The 21,576-nt window shown below is 37.5% G+C and overlaps 1 protein-coding gene across 6 annotated transcripts in view; it reads left to right on the top strand.

Moving 5' to 3' along the window:
• Window positions 1-21,576, top strand: part of LOC134678720 (F-actin-monooxygenase Mical-like) — a 198,146-nt gene that overhangs the window by 140,828 nt on the left and 35,742 nt on the right. For 4 of the 6 annotated variants that reach the window (XM_063537382.1, XM_063537386.1, XM_063537384.1 and 1 more), the window contains exons 24-25: window positions 8,073-8,102; window positions 18,595-18,703. In XM_063537382.1, coding sequence (XP_063393452.1) covers window positions 8,073-8,102; window positions 18,595-18,703 — 139 coding nt within the window. The remainder of the gene's footprint in view (window positions 1-8,072; window positions 8,103-18,594; window positions 18,704-21,576) is intronic. The other 2 variants (XM_063537385.1, XM_063537383.1) reach the window with 1 other exon arrangement.

Below are 21,576 nucleotides of genomic sequence, written 5' to 3'. Positions count from 1 at the left end.
AATAGCATCTTGTGGCAATCTGAATAGAGACTAATGTAAAATGACCATACCAAACTTGATTATTAATTTGAAATAACTAAGGTAGTTTTTTTATAGCTCCATCTCATGAAATAAAAAAGGAAAATACAAATCTGTAAGAAGGCATTTATTACTACATTTATAATTATATAGAAAATACCTAAACCAATCACAAGTTAATAAAATAGTCTATTTCATTTGGCATAACACCATCCCTATTATCCTCGCAATTTAAAAAGTCGTATGTTGTTATGAAAGTCGTATGCAGTTGTTACGTTTTAGCTTAGCACGGTAGTATTGAAAACAAATAGTCATGTTTATTCCAAATTTTACTGAAGTTATCTGTTTACTACAAGTGAAAAGTGATTCCACTGTCCTTGGTATGAACTAAAATAACTTCTGCACCACTTCACGACACATGAAGACATTGTTAATTACAAAAAAACGTTGTTTTTATAAATCAATTTAGTCATCCGTCACTGTCATCTCTCATCTCGGTCGAACTGAGGTTGCCAATCGAATAGTTTGTTAGTAAGTACTGCCTACCTTGAGGGAGTTTACGTTGGGTTATAATTGAGCGGACAGAATACTTCCATGTATATGCGTTCACTGGGTGTAGCTGACCCACTCTCTGGTGCGTCCTTAGGTGGCTCACGTACCCTATCTTCTTGCTAAACACTCGAGCGCATTTTGGGCACGTCAGTACACCACCAATATAGTTGTAGGATATTGAGGTTGGCTGCCGAGCCTTAAGCTCACCTCGTTTTCTGTCAAGCTCACTGCGGCGTTCAGTCTCAAAAACGCTAAGTCGATCATGAATGAGGCACTGCCTTTCGCTTCCAGTCAGAGGGCTCTAGTTTGCACCTCTTTATTACAAGCTTTTATTTACTTTCACCTGTTCGTTGTCTGTCTGTCTGTCTGCCGGTCTGTAATCAAATCTTGCAAGTTAAATTTGATCCACTTCCCGGTTTCCGATTGAATTGAAATTTTGCATGCAGTATAAATCGAATGACAATGCAATATTATGGTACTGATAGCTAATGAAGTGGACTGTAAATGGGATGATGGAAAGACGTTACATATTATATTAAATTATTTTATTAATTAAACACAGCACAAATATGTTATCAGACGGGTGACAGGCAGACTGACTGTCAATTACAAATTAAATGGTTTCATAAACAATACATGTACGAAGGAGACAGGAGGTGGCCATAGGAACTCTGTGATGAAACAACGCAACCTAATTGTGTTATGGGTTTTTAGAATTGTCTCGATAAGTATTAGTTGTTGTCTGTCGTAAGAAAAGTACAGTCTGCCATAAAAGCTTGTACCAAAAATGAAATTTTTGCCAAAAACTTATATGTCTATGGGATCTAGGCTGAATATGGTGTCGATGCATTCAGTGTTTCAGTGTAATGCCCTGAACACAAATATATGAGGTGACAAGCGCGAAAGTAATGGGTATTTGCTGTGACGTCATAAAGTCGGCAGTACAAACTTTTTTTATTTTCTTTCAAACATACCATGTGCAACTGAAATGACTTTGCGAGTAAATCACAAATATATACGAGTAACATACTGTACATTTTCAATACTAGGTCTAACAATGAAATAATATTTGCACAAAGTAATTGTGCAACAATGCGTATTTTCAAGACCTATAAAATCAGTTAGGTACACACTGTTTTTATTGTCTAACGTGAAACTGTCCTATTTTAATATTTCACAATAAGGACGATATTGAAATTAATTGTTTCACCATTAGGGGAGAATTAGTGTTACATGGTATCACTCGTCTACACGCACACTTTCAAACCGTCCGCCATTGCAGTGTCTCAGTTTGTCTTAAGTGACATTCCCTCTGTCAAATATATTACTCTACATATAGTTACCACTGGTAAAAGGTGGGATTTTTTTTTCCCAGTCGTCACCACCAAAATATAGTCAAAGTTCAATAACTAAGAAAAAAACTGGTCAAGTGTGAGTCGAACTCGCGTCTCAAGGACTGTCATACTGCACTAATTTTAGAACAAGCGAACAAAGCGCGAAGTTCTTACATTCAACTTGGAACACACGGCTGGCTAGTTGCACGGCCAGGCATTTGCATGTTTTTAACTGAGCTATCAGAGGACAGTTAGTTACGCAATAACTTAGGTAAATTTGTTCTAATTGAACCAAAGCTTTGTTAAAGTATTATGTTAAGCGTACAGCCGCGTATATTCTTTATGCGTTGCTTAAGCGTATCTCTGTTATTTCCAGATAGCAGATATACGTCTGACACGGTAGTTTAGCCTTCTCATTTAGCTACTTAAACCAATTATTTGTTCTATGTTTGAGCACTAACCTCCTACAGCTCAACCTTCGACCTTGCGTGGAGGCACACCTCTCTCGGATGCTTCAGGCCTTCGGCCCCACGCAGAGCTTGGCCTTTGACTGTCGCACTAGCTGTCCACACCACGTTTCACGTAAACAATTGCGATTGTGACTCTGATATAGCCTAGCCACAAATTTTATTCTTAAGTCCGACTTGGCTGCAGACTTCTTATAGGTTTTCCAGTAATCTATTTAGGTATAGGCAAAAAACTATATTTTTTGTTTTTTTTTTTCAAAATTTGCGCCCAGTAGTTTTAGATGATTGCACACTTATTACGACACGACCTCTTTAAAATTATCCCGGAGGAGCGGATATGATGCAAGCGGGGTAGAGGAAAACCCAGACGCACCTTTTTAGAACAAGTAGAAGAAAAAGTAGGTCGGGCCGAGTCTCTAACCTCCCGCAACTCGGCCTACGGACGCGCGTTTCAAAAAGCCTCTGCGTGGCCTTCGGCCATACGCGTAGCTCGGCCTTCGGCCTTCGCAATAGCTGTCCACGCCCCGTTTCACGTAAACCATTACGGCTGTGTCCCTAAAACAGGCCAACCGCATTTTTTTGCTTAAGTTTGACTCACTCCTGACTGCACATTTCTAATAGGTTTTCCTGTCATCTATAGGTGAATAACTATTACGTGCATTTTTTTCAAAATTTTTAGGTCCAGTAGTTTCGGAGATAAGGGGGAGGGGGGATGGTCATTTTTTGCCTATTTTCTTATGACGTCTAAACAGTTTATTCTAAATTTATATAAAATATATTTGAGATCCTCAAAATAAACCTTTTCATTTAATATGTGACACGACATGTTCAATTCAATTTTTATAATAATTTCTTACAGCAAAATTTATTTACAAAAATTGGCTGAGTCTTACGTTTGAGCTGGCCTGTTGTTGATATTTGTATGGGAAAGTCAATTTTTTATTTCGCCATTTTGATATTGGTTCCATAATAAAAGTTGTTCAGTATGTCCTACATATTTACCCCGTAAATAATTGCAGGTGTCTTAAGTAAAAAAAAAAACTGTATTTATACTGTTCTTATTAGTATTGAACTCGCACAAAAATTTTGCAAGCTTCTAATGGTACCACACTCGATTCTTACAATTAAAAATAAAATTCAGCCTACCCCTCTAACCCCCTAAATTTCCCCCTAAAATCAGAAATAAGCAATTTTGACTTATTCACAGTGTTAGTGATGGTACTTGCCATAACTATTCCAAATTTTAGGTACCTACATCAAGAAAAACGCATTTAACCGATTTGCAAGACCGAAGTGATCCCATAAGAGCACCGTGAACAATGTTTTGTACGGTGCTCTATAAATGTACTGCTGACTTTAAGACGTCACAGCAACTACCCCCACCACTTTCGCGGTTGTCATCTCATATATTTGTGTTCAGGGCATGGCACTGCATCGATACCATATTTACTAAAACATTCCCACCTTTTACCACTAGTAGTTACCACTGGTAACAACTTGGTGATTAGTGGGAATAAAACCCACTGGATTGTGAAATTTTTGAACGTTTTCTTATAATTTGTTAGACCTAGTATTGAAAATGTTACAGTATGTTATATATTTGTGATCTACTCGCAAAGCCCTTTCATTTGCACATAGTATGTTTAAAAGAAAATTATCCCACCAAAAACATAAATGTAAAAAAGGAGAGCCAAGTTCAATACAAAAATTATGCTTGGCTGTGGGGCTCGCCGCAAAAAGAATGGAGATCTAAATGAGTGCCACTGCCAAGTTCTATGCAAAATCCAAATATGTATTTATAGGAACAAAATAACATTATAAACAAGTATTAAACTCTATTTCTTTGCTTTATTGGATACCTATAACAATTGCTGTTATTTAAAAAAATGTGAGACCTTAAAGTAGGTTAGATTTGACTTGGCCAGTTTTCATTATATCAATCATTTTATATATATTGTAATTCTGATAAAACCTGGCCAAGCCAAATCTAACCTACTTTAAGATCTCACATTTTTTTAAATAACAGCAATTGTTATAGGTATCCAATAAAGCAAAGAAATAGAGTTTAATACTTGTTTATAATGTTATTTTGTTCCTATAAATACATATTTGGATTTTGCATAGAACTTGGCAGTGGCACTCATTTAGATCTCCATTCTTTTTGCGGCGAGCCCCACAGCCAAGCATAATTTTTGTATTGAACTTGGCTCTCCTTTTTTACATTTATGTTTTTGGTGGGATATCAATACTTTTTGTAAAGAAAACTAGGCAGGTATTGAGATTTAATGTTTTTTCTTGTGTTTCCGCTGTATGGTTTTTACTTCTGTTCTTTGTATAATTATGTGCGCGCCGCCGACGACACACCGTTGGCCGGTTGTTTAGAGCGTATTAAAAGTTTTTTGTATGGGGCACCACTTATTTTTTGACTAAACTTTATTTTAATATAGCAAATATAATAATACATATATTGGGGTAGTTTCAAATATCTGTTTGTAACGGTTCCAACGCTACAATAAAAAAATATTTTTTTGTATGGGGACCCCCCCTATTTTTTAACTTTTTTTTATTTTTAGATTTTTTCCTACGCTTACACACAATAACCGAGCTGGATTCCAAATTTCATCCTTCTAGGTCATCTGGAAGTAGGTTAGGTTTAGGTACTTATATCAGTCCCAATAAAAAATGGTTTTTTTGTATGGGGACCCCCCCTATTTTTAAACTTTATTTTATTTTTAGATTTTTTCCTACGGTTACACACAATAACCGAGCTGGATTCCAAATTTCATCCTTCTAGGTCATCTGGAAGTAGGTTAGGTTTAGGTACTTATATCAGTCCCAATAAAAAATGGTTTTTTTGTATGGGGACCCCCCCTATTTTTAAACTTTATTTTATTTTTAGATTTTTTCCTACGGTTACACACAATAACCGAGCTGGATTCCAAATTTCATCCTTCTAGGTCATCTGGAAGTAGGTTAGGTTTAGGTACTTATATGTCAGTCCCAATAAAAAGTGGTTTTTTTGTATGGGGACCCCCCCTATTTTTTAACTTTATTTTAATTTTAGATTTTTTCCTACGGTTACACACAATAACCAAGCTGAATTCCAAATTTCATCCTTCTAGGTCATCTGGAAGTAGGTTAGGTTTAGGTACTATAAGTCATAAGTCAGTCTTAAAATTTACGACTTTTTGACCTTCATACCTTTATAACCGTTTGAGCTAGCTTCATGAAATTTGGGCTTCTAGATATCCTTATGGATATAATTAAACACACGTAGTTTTATGTGTTTACGTCAAAGATGTTTTGAGTTATAGAAGGGTCAAAAGTGGCACCAAGTGGTTCGTGTAATATTACACTCGGCGCTGGCTAGCCAGTTCCTTTGCTTGAACTTGGCTTGACACGCTGCCGCGTGTCTAGATAAAAAGTTTGTACTGCCGACTTTATGACGTCACAGCAACTAACTACCCCCATTACTGTCGCGGTTGTCATCTCATATTTATATTTGTGTTCAGGGCATTACAATGAATGCTTCGATACCATATTCACCCATATCCGAAACGACCTGAGTGAAAATCGATTTCTAGAAGACTGCGTTCGCTAGCCGGGGCACTAAGACAAATAGGTAAATACTGCGGTGAACAAGAATTTACGAACGAGTGTGAATTGAAGCCCGAAAGCGAGGGGTAAATTAACACGAGTTCGTAATTTCTACACCTCCCGTGGCACACACAAAGTTTTTCATCACACTTGTGAGGAAAACGGGAAAAAAAATAAAACTTCTGCCGAATTGAGGACGTCGATTACAGCCTTAGGTCGAAATTTAGGATATACGGGCCGCATTGCTTACGTGCAATAACAACTTTTACAAGCGAGTGTGATGAAAAAATAGATTAAAACACAGTAGAAGTTCCACTATATATGTACTGACAATTTGCGAACACGACTTGTACCTATATATGATATAATATTTAGAGATGCAACGGATAGTTGTTTGGCCGGATACCGGATATTCGGCCGCCGAATATTGGGCTGGCGAAATTATACCTTCATTTCGGTTTATCAGGTGCGCATTGTGCAAGTTAGATAAGTTTCCTAGTGAACGTTCGCGCGGACTCATTTCTAGGTTAAAAATGAGTGCGCGTGCCAGTCAGTGGAATGATTAAATTGTTTTAAAATAATATACTAGTACGATTAGGACCGTGACTGTTTCTTAAATCTAATTTGTTTACTCCGAAATTAAGCAATGTTACTATCCGGTACCGGATAGTAACCGAATATCCTGTGCATCTCTAATAATATTGCCGCTCTAATTGAACAGTATAGTATAGACAAAGGAATAATAAGACGTATAAAGTTATCAGACTATATTTATTCATTTATATGTAGAATCTTAAGGGGCCCTTCCTCAGATTACCAGCTCGCCGGACGTTATCAGCCTGTCAGTTGTTCGGAACTGTCACCTTGTGCGTTTAACTGACAGGTTGATATCGTCTCCGGCGAACTGGTAATCTGTGGGCCCCTTTACAATGAAGTCCTACTGTGAAGTCGCACGAAACTGGCCACCGCCATACAGTCCAAGCTACGCTCGCATTTTAAAACAACTTGTTCAAATGACATGAACATTTACAGTACATGTGGTGCTACTTTACCGCCCGAGGGTGCGATTAAGAACAATACGTATCTATGTCAAAATTATCAAGGGCCATATGTACTGTAAAACGTTGTACAATACACGTGCGAAAAGGTAATTCGCACTTGTATCATAATGTACCTACTATTACGTAGGTAAGGTGCAATATGTATAACATACAGAATTCAAAGATAAGCCTATGATGTTGCCAATTATGGTTTTACACTACATTTTGTTGCTAAAAATTGTAAAACTCAAAAGAAAATAGAGCGACAAGTTTTGTATTACAACTTCTAGTAACGATAATTAGTAGACATGGATATATGTTACTTGAATGTACAAGCAATACTACTAGCTTAGCAACTTTGCATACAAATTACTATGCGGCGGGTGTACCTTTTGTCTACAGCTGACTGTAGGTATATGTCACGTCGTTTTAAAATGAGAGCGTATCCATTTTATGGCTTCAGCTAGGTTCGTTTGACTCTTCACAAATATCACTGACATTATATCTTACACATCATTTTGATTTATCAGAAACAAAACAAAGAAAAGAATATTGACCTATTAATGAATTCCACTTTGCACGTCTTATTACTTGTTCGTTAACAGCCTAAAGGCTCATTTAGAACTCGAACATTACATGCGGTGTTGGATCCGTCGGCTGCTTCCGATACAACCTTAAGGGCGTTATCACACGGGCGAGTTGAGAATTGCGAGCGAGGCGATCGCACAGCGAGAGTTAAACGCGAGCGCGCAACGTATTTCCAATGAATTCCAGTATCTTAGTATAGTCCCCAGCGAAATCGTTGCATGCGCGCGGCGAGATCACTATGCGCTCGCGGCGAACACGTTGCACGCGCACGTTGAACTCACTGCGCGTTGGATTCGCTTTCAACTCGTCCGCAAATCGCTAGTGTGATACACCCCAATAGTCCGCAATGTAACTAAATTCGCATGCGAGTTCGCACCGTCTAAATAAGCCTTAACTCACTGTTCACAAAAAATATAACACCAGTTACTTACGCCACATAGCGGGCACCAGTAGACTAACCGTAGTTACATTTACAGTGGTACTCGGAGCCGGATCTTACACTACAAGTAAGGAAACATCGCTTGGCTGACCGTTAGTGAACCTTGTTGTAACGGTTTAAGGTCCACATTGTGACCCGACGATATAACACGACGGTCACCACACAAATGCGTGTATATCTACTAGTTTAAGTAATTTACTATACTCGTAAGCACGACCGCTTATTTCAGTTATAGTATAACCATGAGGTGGTACAGTTAAAAAACAACTAGAATATACATGGTGGCTAATAAACTCGCGGTTCGCCAAAAAGATCAAGTGAATGCAGTGCTACTTAGTTCGAGATGGGCATTTCGTAATTGATTCCTGATTATTATTATTTCGTTTTAGACAGGCAGCTGATGCTGGTGCGTCTAAATCATAGTTCACTTAGCACGATTTCACTGTTTAGATAGTTTATCGAGTCTATTTTTAAATTGATTCACACTTGTAGAGTTCACAACTTCTGAGGGTGATTCCACGATTACTTGAAATTACTTTGTAATCTGATTACCGATTCCCAGATTACTTTGTAATCTAACACCGAATACCGAATTACTAAGTAGAATTTATTCCATTTGAGGAATCAGGAATCAATTTTTCGAATATTACATTACTAGTAATAGTAATAGTAATTGGAATCAATGTCGATTCCTCATTACAGGAATATATTACTCGATTCCTTTCAGATTACATTTCGTACTACATACTACTATCAAAATTACTTACATTTCGATAGTAGATATAGATGTTGTTGACTTACTAGAATGCATCTACCTATAGGTACCTTATTTGAAACAGGTGTGCAGATTTTGGAATCCAAAATGGTCATCATTTTCGAAATCTGCGACATCCTTGACGACTTTTAAATTATTTATTCTGTGGTTTAAGCCCAACAATCACTCAGAAAATTTCATTTTTACATAATTTATTAATTAGTATATATACCACACTCCTAAATTTGAATATTACCCAATACACAATTTTCCTACATTGAAAATAAAATGTAATTGGTCAATAACAGTTTAGAAACTAAAATAAAATTATACCTATTTGTCACGCCTCACGTCTGACATTACATATAATACAGTAAAATTATACATTTTGCGTTTGCGTCAAATCCGGTAGTTCTGATTTTTTGGAGGCTTGTTTATGATGTTGGCCCAATGAATAATCCAAGTTTGTGACCTCGAGCGCCGAACGCAACTTTGTCAAAAATCGAATAAACCGCAATTTTTTTTAGATTTGGGCGATTATAACCCTAAAGTATTAGTTTTTGGTAGTAACTTCCCAGTGCGTTTTTAAAGTAGACTAAATTTGCTACAGTAAGACACTAGAATTGTCTCTGTACATCTAATATTTTCCGAGATAAATCCTTTCAAAATTTTACAATTTTACATCGGTTCTTAGCTATAATATAAGGGTTAGGTAGGAAATTTATATGGAATTCATCACCGCACGTTCTACAAAATATTTATTATCCATAAAAAAATGTATGAGTGCCAATTTCGAAAAAAAACATTTTTTATGGAAAATGAATATTTTGTAGATCGTGGCGGTGATGAATTACATATAAAAAATATACATATAAAAATTACCTACCTAACCCTTATATTATACCTAAGAACTGATGTAAAATTATAAAATTTTGAAAGGCTTTATCTCGGAAAATATTAGATGTACAGAGACAATTCTAGTATCTTATTGTAGCAAATTTAGTCTACTTTAAAAACGCCCTAGGAAGTTACTACCAAAAACTAGTACTTTAGGGTTATAATCGCCCAAATTTAAAAAAAAATTGCGGTTTATTCGATTTTTGACAAAGTTGCGTTCGGCGCTCGAGGTCACAAACTTGGATTATTCATTGGGCCAACATCATAAACAAGTCTGCAAAAAATCAGAACTACCGGATTTGACGCAAAACAGCCAGGTTACAAAATTCGACAAATTTACTGGATTAATATTTGTCGCTGTAAAACTGCGCGTTGCATTTCTGGGCTCATTTTGAGCTGTAGTCAGACTTCCATATGTATTCTAGTATGGTGTCTGCTCGCGAAGGATTTTATATGCAAATGTGTAGTGACGTCGTCTTCGTATGCGCATCAAAATGCCTCGTTATACATAAAGTTCGCCCTCGGCCAGTTCAGTGTTAAAACATGTGGCATGAGCACACAACGCACGGCTTTTGTGAATTTCTGACAAAAATGTCTCTTTCGTACTTGCATTACTGTGCTTTAAATTTTTTAACACGCTTTTATTAGGTCGACCTGTATGTAACTATGTAATGGCATCTAAGGTATCGAGTTTAACCATCTTCCAAGGATCATAGCGTACATGAAAGTTGGCAGCTGTATGTAGTTCTGATGACAATACAATAATATGGTACTGTCGAACTGATCTGATGATGGAGCCGTAAGATATGAACTGGAACTTCATGATGGAACATCGTATCATAGCTGTGTTTGGATTTGTTAGAAAAGTCTTGTAATGAACTTTTCACCACACCAGCTCGGAAAGGCTTACTTTGCACTTCAAAAACTGATAGCAAAGTTGCATTTTATTCACATTTTATTCAAAGTAATCAAATGCAAATTTTGAGTTGTTTTCTATGTTTGCTGGTAAAATTAACTTATAAATGTTGAATTTGGATGATAAATATTTAATAATATTCATTTGGATTTGATTTTGTTTGATATTTTACATTTAATACTTGCTTCGGGTTGGTGTGGTGAAAAATTTTGTGTTTCACTCGGGGGCAAGTTTTGTTTAACCTTAGTGCTTTGAAACCCTCGCAACGCTCAAGATTCCAGAGAGAATCTTTCGCTTGCTCGGGTATCAATATTAGCACGAGCGGTTAAACAACAACTTTGCCCCCTTGTAAAACAAATAACTATTGTCCACGATTAGGTTTCAAGGTCTGATGATGAAGCCGGAAGATAGACACTGGCATTCCATGATGGAATATCGTATCTAGTCGTGTTTGCACTTGTGAGAAAGGTCACGTAATGGACTTTGAACACGATCAGGTTTCCAGGTTATATTATATTGACTTGTAAATATTTAGTGTAAATAGTGTAATCCATAAAAGCGTGTTTTTCTAGTGTTTTTTAAACTATTAATTTTTATTAGCTTATTTTTATAATCTGTTGTGCAATGGACGTGATAGCATGCGCTTTCGGTATTGAAGTATCTTCATCCCTTTCTAAATGTCTGATCTATTTAAAGGTACAAACACATGCACAATACACGATTGTGAGGAGACGGACGAGACGGGCGAGGGTGGTGGGCGTGCGTTGGTTGTGATAGACGCTTGTAAACGCGCTTTACTCCGTGTAATCATTTTCCTTTCTGTGTCATTCGACCATTGTTTGTCGGCTAGTTTTGTATATACGAGTAGTTAAATTTTTGCGGTCACGTATCCTTTTGCGAAGTGTCGCATTAATGTGAAGGTAACTTTTCCACAAAAAAGATTTCACGCGTTGTTATTATTATATGTACATATCTCCTTGGATATCACGGGCCTATAATCCCGGTTTTTGGATAGGCTTGCGTGGGGACACAGATCCATCACGTAGAGGCCCCTTGGAGAGCTTTTATGTCATGTAGAACGCCTGCTGGAACCCGTTCACAGATCTCAGCAGGCATTGGGACTATTGTAAAAAAAGTGAACAGTATACCGGTCTATGGATTGAAGTTTGGGTGGACTATGAGACTGGGTTATTACAAAGACGTACGGACACTTGCCATAACAATGTTTACAAAAGTTATCGAGGCAGGTGGTGACTTGCCGCGCACTAGATTGGCCCCTGAAACTGCCGTCGCGAAGACGACCAGGAGCAACATTGGTGTGAGCGGCTCAGGGGTGTCCAGAGGTGTGCGCCGCTTTCTACCCAGTGGCTGTTAACAGTCACAGTGCCAACTCGCGTCTTATGCATCTTTCACTTCCATTCCTGGAGCATATAGCTCTAACGACTTTCTCTCTGGACGGCCAATTAAGGCAAGCGAGAGCTGAGAATCCTGCGGGTCCCCTTGGGGTCCACTCCGACCGACGAAGACACACCGGAGACGGAGACCCTGACCGCCTCTCGGGAGCACTCGGGTCCGGGGGGTCGTTACTCCCCAACAGCTCGCCACAAGCTGCCCTGCGGGCTTATTATTATTATCTTCATGATTATATTAATAAACTACACAGCATCATGTCGTCATCATCATCAATAAAACTTGTCGGTACAGGAATTGCCAATTTACGTTAATAAATGTTACATCGGTCGGCAATTCCTTTTTAGTGTTCCGTACAAAACTTTGTTTACGGAACACTTATGGGATCACTTCGGTCTTGCAAATCAGTTAAATACGTTTTTCTCAGAGACCGTTTGACATAGATACCTAAAATTTGGAACAGTTATAGCAATTACCACCACTCATATTGTAAATAAGTCAAAACTGCTTATTTCTTATTAAAAGGGGGAAATTTAGGGGGTTGAGAGGGGTAGGCGGAAACTTTTTTCATTTGTAAGAATCGTATGGGGTACCATTAGAAAGCTTGCAAAAAATTGAGTCGATGGACTGATTTTGACTTCATTTTAGACTGCAATAGTTTCGTCAAAAAATGCATTTAAAGTTGCAAGTTTTCATACAAAAATTTTCACCTCTGTCCTGGCGATTTTCGCGAAAACTATAGCTAACAGGCAGCTGACCAGTCAATACCCAACTTAAAGAAGCATGGAGACGGCGGGAAAATTATCAGCTTAACTTTATCTTTATTAGTTTTTCAACTGCAGCTTGACCTTTGGTTGCTTAGGGCTAGCTAACTGATGCTTACACTGGTCAATTCATATTAGGCGAGAAACATCCTTAGTTAAAACTTTGGCATTGAAATTTATGACTTATGTCTTTGACACAAAGTTTAATTCTGCTTGCTTATTTTTGTGGGATATTTAATTTTATCTCAATCAGTATGAGAGAGATCTACAAAATACGACCTTATTATATTGCAAATAAGTTTCAATTTCGAACGGGCTTTCCAACCAATGGACTAGGCATCTCAAAAACCTGAAAAATTCAAATTAAGAATTCCGTTCTTGACTGTCGTTGTGTTTTTTTTTTCCACAATAGGACACATAGAGTTAGTAAGGCGTATAGAGATAATAAAGTCATTTAATATTTATGAACAGCTTTGGCCTCATGTATAGATTTTATTGAGAGTATCTGATTCGTCGAAACAATATACACAATATTTCTTTTCATTAAGTACCATTACATTTCTGTATTAATTGTATAATTATAATATCTATTAATTATATTCAGTACTTATGTATATTTTTGAACGGATCGGTGAGCAACAAGATTCAGGGCTATAACCGCGAAAATAGAAGTTCGCAAATTGCGAGCATTTTTCTCTGTCACTCTAATTACGCCTTCATTGGAGTAAAAGAGAAAGATCCCCGCAAATTGCGAATTTCGGTTTTCGCGGTAGCCCCTCAGTCCTGTTACGAGAAAATAATTTTGGAAGACATTAATAGTATATGACAGTTAAATATCACAGTTTTTAGAAACAAAGGTAAAATTGACGAATTGATTGATTGATTGGATTGATTGGCCCGAAGCGTCCAGGATGTCAGTGCTTTAACACAGAACAATAGTACAAGTGTCTAAATGCGAAAGCCGAAGGCCGAGCTCCGCGTAGGGCCGAAGGCCCGTAGCGTCCAGGATGTTAGTACTTAAACACAGAACAATAGTATAAGTATCTAAATGCGAAGGCCGAAGGCCGAGCTTCGCGTAGGGCCGAAGGCCCGAAGCGTCTAGGCTGTCAGTTCTGTGTTTAACCACTGACATCTTGCAGGCTTCGGGCCTTCGGCCCTACGCGGAGCTCGGCCTCCAGCCTTCGCATTTAGACACTTGTATTAATTACCTGTGTTTAGAACTGACCTCCTGGATGCTTCGGGCTTTCGGCCCAATGCGACTTCAGCCTTTGGATCTTGCGACTTAGACACTTGTACTTAAAAATACTTGGAAAAGTTACGGGAGGCGCGCGTCTGTCGGACGCTTCGGATCTTCGAATCGCTCCTTCGGCCTTTGCATTTAGTTAGATTCTTGTACTATTGCTTTGTGTTTGAATACCGAAGTCGAGCATCTCGCGAATGCTTGATGTATTATAATAATTTAGAGTAAGGCCAAGCGCGCACCACGATTTTTTGTCCTGCGATAATTTTGTCGCAGAAATGCAACGTATGTGTTTATATGTTAGTGCACGCATATGCGACAAAAAAATCGCAGCGATTTTAAAATTGTGATTTGTCACATTTTTCCGCGATTGTCGCAAAGTGAATTGCAGCATGCGGAGTTGTATGGCCCCGCGCGCACTATGATAATAAAATCGCACCCCGACCGGACCTCAGTCGGCATTTCGCTCTCCAAACCCCAACATCTCGGCACCTGCATCTCCAATGGAGTCTCAAAATGAGACGCTAGATGTTGACCATTTAATTATGGAAATAGACGGGGATCACCTTTGTGTTATAAATGCTTAAAGTCATACAGCAATCGCATATTAAAGACACGTTTCATGACAAGCGACTGGTACGAAATCCCTGTTGAGAATGAACAAATCGTCGACTTTTTCATCGCAGTGCGCGCAGTGAATTTTCTGCGATATATTACAGCGCGATTCTAAAATCGTGTCGCAAAAATTAATATCGTGGTGCGCGCTTGGCCTATAATACCTTAAATGTATACTCCTTCAATTTGAATTTAGAACTCATTATTATTTTTTATTTGATTTTGTTTCTAGTTCTATGCCATATATATAGACTTTAATATTATTTAGAACTGCTAAAAAACAAGATCGGATTACTTTAAATATTTCGTCAATTTTACCTTTGTTTCTAAAAACTGTGATATTTAACTGTCATATACTATTAATGTCTTCCAAAATTATTTTCTCGTAACAGGACTGAGGGGCTACCGCGAAAACCGAAATTCGCAATTTGCGGGGATCTTTCTCTTTTACTCCAATGAAGGCGTAATTAGAATGACAGAGAAAAATGCTCGCAATTTGTGAACTTCTATTTTCGCGGTTATAGCCCTGAATCTTGTTGCTCACCGATCCGTTCAAAAATATACATAAGTACTGAATATAATTAATAGATATTATAATTATACAATTAATACAGAAATGTAATGGTACTTAATGAAAAGGAATATTGTGTATATTGTTTCGACGAATCAGATACTCTCAATAAAATCTATACATGAGGCCAAAGCTGTTCATAAATATTAAATAACTTTATTATCTCTATACGCCTTACTAACTCTATGTGTCCTATTGTGGAAAAAAAAAACACAACGACAGTCAAGAACGGAATTCTTAATTTGAATTTTTCAAATTTTTGAGATGCCTAGTCCATTGGTTGGAAAGCCCGTTCGAAATTGAAACTTATTTGCAATATAATAAGGTCGTATTTTGTAGATCTCACTCATACTTATAGTAGGCTATTGAGATAAAATTAAATATCCCACAAAAATAAGCAAGCAGAATTAAACTTTCTGTCAAAGACATAAGTCATAAATTTCAATGCCAAAGTTTTAACTAAGGATGTTTCTCGCCTAATATGAATTGACCAGTGTAAGCATCAGTTAGCTAGCCCTAAGCAACCAAAGGTCAAGCTGCAGTTGAAAAACTAATAAAGATAAAGTTAAGCTGATAATTTTCCCGCCGTCTCCATGCTTCTTTAAGTTGGGTATTGACTGGTCAGCTGCCTGTTAGCTATAGTTTTCGCGAAAATCGCCAGGACAGAGGTGAAAATTTTTGTATGAAAACTTACAACTTTAAATGCATTTTTTGACGAAACTATTGCAGTCTAAAATGAAGTCAAAATCAGTCCATCGACTCAATTTTTTGCAAGCTTTCTAATGGTACCCCACACGATTCTTACAAATGAAAAAAGTTTCAGTCTACCCCTCTCAACCCCCTAAATTTCCCCCTTTAATAAGAAATAAGCAGTTTTGACTTATTTACAATATGAGTGGTGGTAATTGCTATAACTGTTCCAAATTTTAGGTATCTATGTCAAACGGTCTCTGAGAAAAACGTATTTAACTGATTTGCAAGACCGAAGTGATCCCATAAGTGTTCCGTAAACAAAGTTTTGTACGTAACACTAAAAACTTAAAATCAAATAATCCATTGAATTGGAATAAATAAGTAAGAACATATTTTGTACCTACATAATATAAAATATGCATAAGCGACGACTTTTAGGATATGATCATCCAGAGGCAAAACAAAAATAAATGATTAAGAACATGTATGAACATAAACAAACCGAACTGTGTATATTTATACGAACATCGACATCGATAACTTTTTTGATATGGTCCTCGCACTGTGGGCGAATAGCGCACCCGTACATGACTTTTACGCTAAGTAGATATCAACCTTATCTCATTTACATAAATCTGATTTTTGTACTAAACAATCCAAAAATCCTTGCGGAAACTGAAAATGTAAAAAATATTGAAATTTTACATAAAAGAATACCGATGATATGAAATGCCTCCATATTTAGTATTTTTGGTCCCGCTAGTGTTTTTACACTCCAAAATGGAGCAGCACGGCATAATAATTACGAATACGTAATTATTTCTAATTTTTACTGGAATCGTTTTCACATCTGACATGTCAAAAGCGCCATGCTGAACTGTCACACGACTGACAATAGTCTGTGCTGAAAGCGTATGCAGCTAACCATAATCTTGCCACACGCTATAGACATACGTTTCACTTCTATTACTTCTTTGTTTTGTGAAATTCATCATTCAGAGACAATTTCAATATGGCGGTTTGCTTACATAGTTTGCAAGTTCTATTGAAATGGACTTTAATAACATGTGGTACAAGTCAGATATTACATTAGGGTAAGTTAAGAATTAACCAGTAATATATTCATTATCCATTGGCATTTCAACTATGTTTATGTTTAACGGAGATATTGAAGCTTCAATTAACCGCTATTGCGTTCCGCTGTGTAGCGTTTATCGATATATAAAATGATTTTAATCGACTTTTTACATCCCTAAAAGAGCACACATATACGTTTTTACAACCTGGGTCTACCTAAAAAGGGGACACCTGGATTTGAAGTCTATCTTGTCAACAGTATGGTTGTCCTTTTTTGACAAACGGCATTTTTAAAAGAGCACGCAGAGAGAAATGATACTAGTTGCTGCGCCGTCAAAGAGAACAGACAGCGTTGGGGCCTTGATGTCCTTTCCCGGGCCTCAAGCCCCCTCTAGACTATGCGCGTGAATCGCGGGCGAAGCCGCGAACGCGAGTGTGGAGTCGATTTTCGCAGACAGCGAAATCGACTCCACACTCGCGTTCGCGGCTTCGCCCGCGATTCACGCGCATAGTCTGGAAGGGGCTTCAAACTGGGCTACAGAAACGGCGCGCGCGCGGGGGCGCGACTATGCGTTCAGAAATCTGATACAAAATTTTGAATTCTCGTTGAGAAATTTTAACTTTTTACTCTGAATACTTAACATGGCCAAAGGCTTATGATTGCGCCTACTTTACAGGCGGAGTAACTGTCACATTTATGATATGATCATTATTATCGTTCGTTTTTTTAGCATTAGAAATAAAGTACCTAAGTGATCTTCACATGTATGGTTTTGGTGCCCCCTAGACGTGGTGCCCTAAGCAAGTGCTTATTTTGCTTAAAAGGGTTAATCCGGCACTGCAAATGACAGAGGTCAATGTTTTTTTCAAAGTACCCATTTTCGTGGCCATTATTAAGTGCTTAATACGTATGAATATGGATTTGATATGGATGCGATATAATTACGATTAGGTATAATTCATGACGAAGAAAATTAATAATTTTAAATAATTATGCAATTATACTCGTGTTGATAATTATGTGTGATTATTTTACCACGACGTAACTATGTAAACTCATTTTTAGTTTTCTTGATTACCTACTTAATGTTTACTCAGTTCCCCAAAAGATGCAATGTGGGGCAATTAATTTATTGTTGTTCAATTTTGTTGTTAAATCAACACAATTATTCAATTAAATTTGTTGATATCCGTAACCCCTCTTCTAAACTTAGAGTTAATTTCACAAAATCCTTCCTCAGTGGCTTATTCATGTCACAACGTATCAAATTCAGCGCCGTCGGTTAGTTTACCACGGTACTCTATAGTGGTAGCACAAGAGTGATATAAAGTTAGAATGTAACTGTGAGATCCTCGTATTTCAGCTCGTACAAGATTAGAACATTGAGCTTTATTGCTTAATATAAAAGTCCAGTTTTAAATAATTGACCTGATTATGATACGTTATGACTAAAGTTCTTTGGTGAATAACATTGTCGAATCGAGTTTATCATTTTTTCCCCACCTCAAAAAGTGCTCAGCGCCGCTAAAGAAGTTTTCACTTCAAAAATAAGCTGTTTCATAATTCGAGGCAACCTGAAATATGACATAGTGTAAGTAACAACTGACCCCGTTCTCCCCAGGATCCGCCACAGAGTTGCTACAGTGCCCACAAGTCGACGGGGGCGCTGCAGGAGCCGCCCCCTGTGCCACCACCCCCGGCGCGCTACCGTCCCCCCTGTCCGCTACCAGGTGAGTCCGTTACAGCCTGCTAGACTCGTGCTACAGCCGCCTCCGCTCACAAGATAATTGCTAGGTGAGACTAGTGTCACAACTGACCCCGTTCCACTCAGGATCCTCTCCAGACAGTGCCATCACTCTCGTTATCCCGGAATCATATATGTGAGTTGATTCGAATAGGAGTTATAGTAAAAGCGGTACAGCCTAAAATTCGGGAATTAGCTGCAAATGGTGTTAAAGGTATGAAAATCGGTACGATTAATCTTTAGGCCATTTGGATCAATTTGACCCAAAGAATAAAAAAAAACGGAAAGGAGTTATGACGTCATCTTTTTCTTGTCTTTTTCCTCGCGTTATCCCGGCATTTCGCCACGGCTCATGAGAGCCTGAGGTCCGCTTGACAACTAATCCCATGATTTGACGTAGGCACTAGTTTTTACGCAAGCGACTGCCATCTGACCTTCCAACCCAGAGGTTAAATTAGGCCTTATTGGGATTAGTCCGGTTTCCTCACGATGTTTTCCTTCACCGAAAAGCGACTGGTAAATATCAAATAATATTTCGTACATACGTTCCGAAAAACTCATTGGTACGAGCCGGGGTTTGAACCCGCGACCTCCAGATTGCAAGTCGCACGCTCTCACCGCTAGGCCACCAGCGCTTTCATCTTTTTCTTGTATGAAAAAAAAATATTTTGAGTTCAGAAACCAATCGTGTGTGCTCCAGCTCCGAATGCCCTTTCATTTAATACTACACAAGATAGGTTTCGGAACAATTAATATTTTTTTCCATACAAAAAAAGATGGCTTTATAAATCCTTTCCTTTTTTTATTCTAATGACCTAAAGATTAATCGTGCCGATTTTCATAACTTTAACACTATTTGCAGCTGATTTAGGCCAACCGCTAGTACTATTAATAACACATACTAGAGTTGGCCAACGGTTGCATATATCGGAGAAATTTCGACCCATAACTTTGGTATTTGGTGGCCTAGTGGTTGTGGCGTAAGTACACCGCAAAATGCAGATTCTGGTTCTCACCTGGGTACATACTGGAGGCCTTGGTCACTTTCAAGGCAAGTGTTAAACTGAACCTACTCTATCCATGATCATACTTACCAGAGTTGATACAGAACTTGCTACCAAGTGAGAAATAGCGAGACTAGTGTTACAACTGACCCCGCTCTGTCCTACAGTAAGAATTGCTGTCAAGGAGCCTAAGTATACACGGTGTAACATGAGGAAACCGAATAATTAATTTAACAGCGTATTCCTGATCATATTTAGAGACAAAAATGTCCTATAAACTTTTTTGAAATTCGCCTAGTTTCAGATATAATATTAATTTAAAAAATAACAAGTTTTTATTGTTACATAGTTACACAAAAGCCCTATTTGATGGTGACGTTGCTGCTATAGGACGTAGTCTAAATATCCTTATTGATAGATGTCAAAAAGTGACACGTAACACTTTGCAAAAAGTAGGTTTTACGAAAAAAAAAATGTAAAAATCAATTTTAAGTGACAAGTTAACCGATAACATTTATTTTTTATGTACAAATACATTAAAAAAATTAAAAAAACAAAAAGCATTTTTTTTGCGAGATGACCTAAACTCATATTACATTTTTTCCTTCTTTTGACCTCAGAAATGCGTGGATAAAATTATTCGGTTTCCTCATGTTACACCGTGTATACCTAGTCGAATGACAATTGTTTGTAGAATAGAAACTGCCTAACGCAATTAAATAATGCATGTAGATCACGGACCTACCTAACTTATCGTTCGCATCTGTCATCCCCTCATCCCAATACATTTGGTTTTTAACATTTGTCATCTTACTTATTTTCTTATTTCTTTATTTCTGGGCGAGGTAACAATATTTAAATTGGATACATGTGTCTTAACCCGTGGAGCGCCCTAGTATCGTACGTGAACTCAATTTGGGTCGTAGCGACTCAGTATCGTGTATTACCACTGATCAATATGGGTCAAATTGGTTTCCATCAATTTGTTGTATGGTGGACGTTCAACCGGTTAATATTATACTAAACTTATAGTACTATAATTACATTTCAATGACTGCCAAGCAGAACATTCATTAGAAATTATAATATTTAATACTTAACGTTTAATTTATGAATCATAAAATTAAGGTGAGATCATGTACATTTACTAGGTATATACTTAAATGAAATATCAAATATCAACATTTATTCAGCAAATAGGCCACAAGGCCTTTCGGAGAAAATAGGCTGTGACAGACGGACAGACAGACAGACGCACGAGTGATCCTATAAGGGTTCCGTTTTTTTCCTTTTGAGGTACGGAACCCTAAAAACGACTGAAACGTCGGAATTTAAGGTAAAAACAATGAAATTATGTCGCGGTAGACCCGTTTGTGTAATTAAATATCATAAAATTTTACAATGTAAGCACAAGCAGATACTCGTACCTCGTACTCGACCATTTTGTAAGATAAACGCCGCCTATAGCGAAAGTACACCTACCCGCGCTGTGGTCAAGTAACCATTTTTTTAATACAATTGCTCAAAAAATTTAGGTTTTGTAGCTGCAAATCGTGCGTAAAGTTTGAATTTTTTACACTAGTGCTAAAAAGTAATCTGATTGATTCTTTTTAAATAAATGAGTATTATTCGAGACCCGCTTATAAATGACCCACCTGAACAACGTGCGATTGGGCATTAAGGAGTATTAATCGAGACCCAATAGTATTACTTGAACAACGCGCGATTGAATGAAGCTATCGTTCGTACACTGCACTTAAGAATATAAATGTAATTAATTAGATAGTATATCAATATTAAGAAATAAAAAAAGATTCATGTTTTTTTACATAATTATGTGTTCTGAAATAATAAT

This window comes from Cydia fagiglandana, chromosome Z, assembly GCF_963556715.1.
Source record: "Cydia fagiglandana chromosome Z, ilCydFagi1.1, whole genome shotgun sequence".
NCBI lineage: Eukaryota > Metazoa > Arthropoda > Insecta > Lepidoptera > Tortricidae > Cydia > Cydia fagiglandana.
This window is presented reverse-complemented; position numbering and strand designations above follow the sequence as displayed.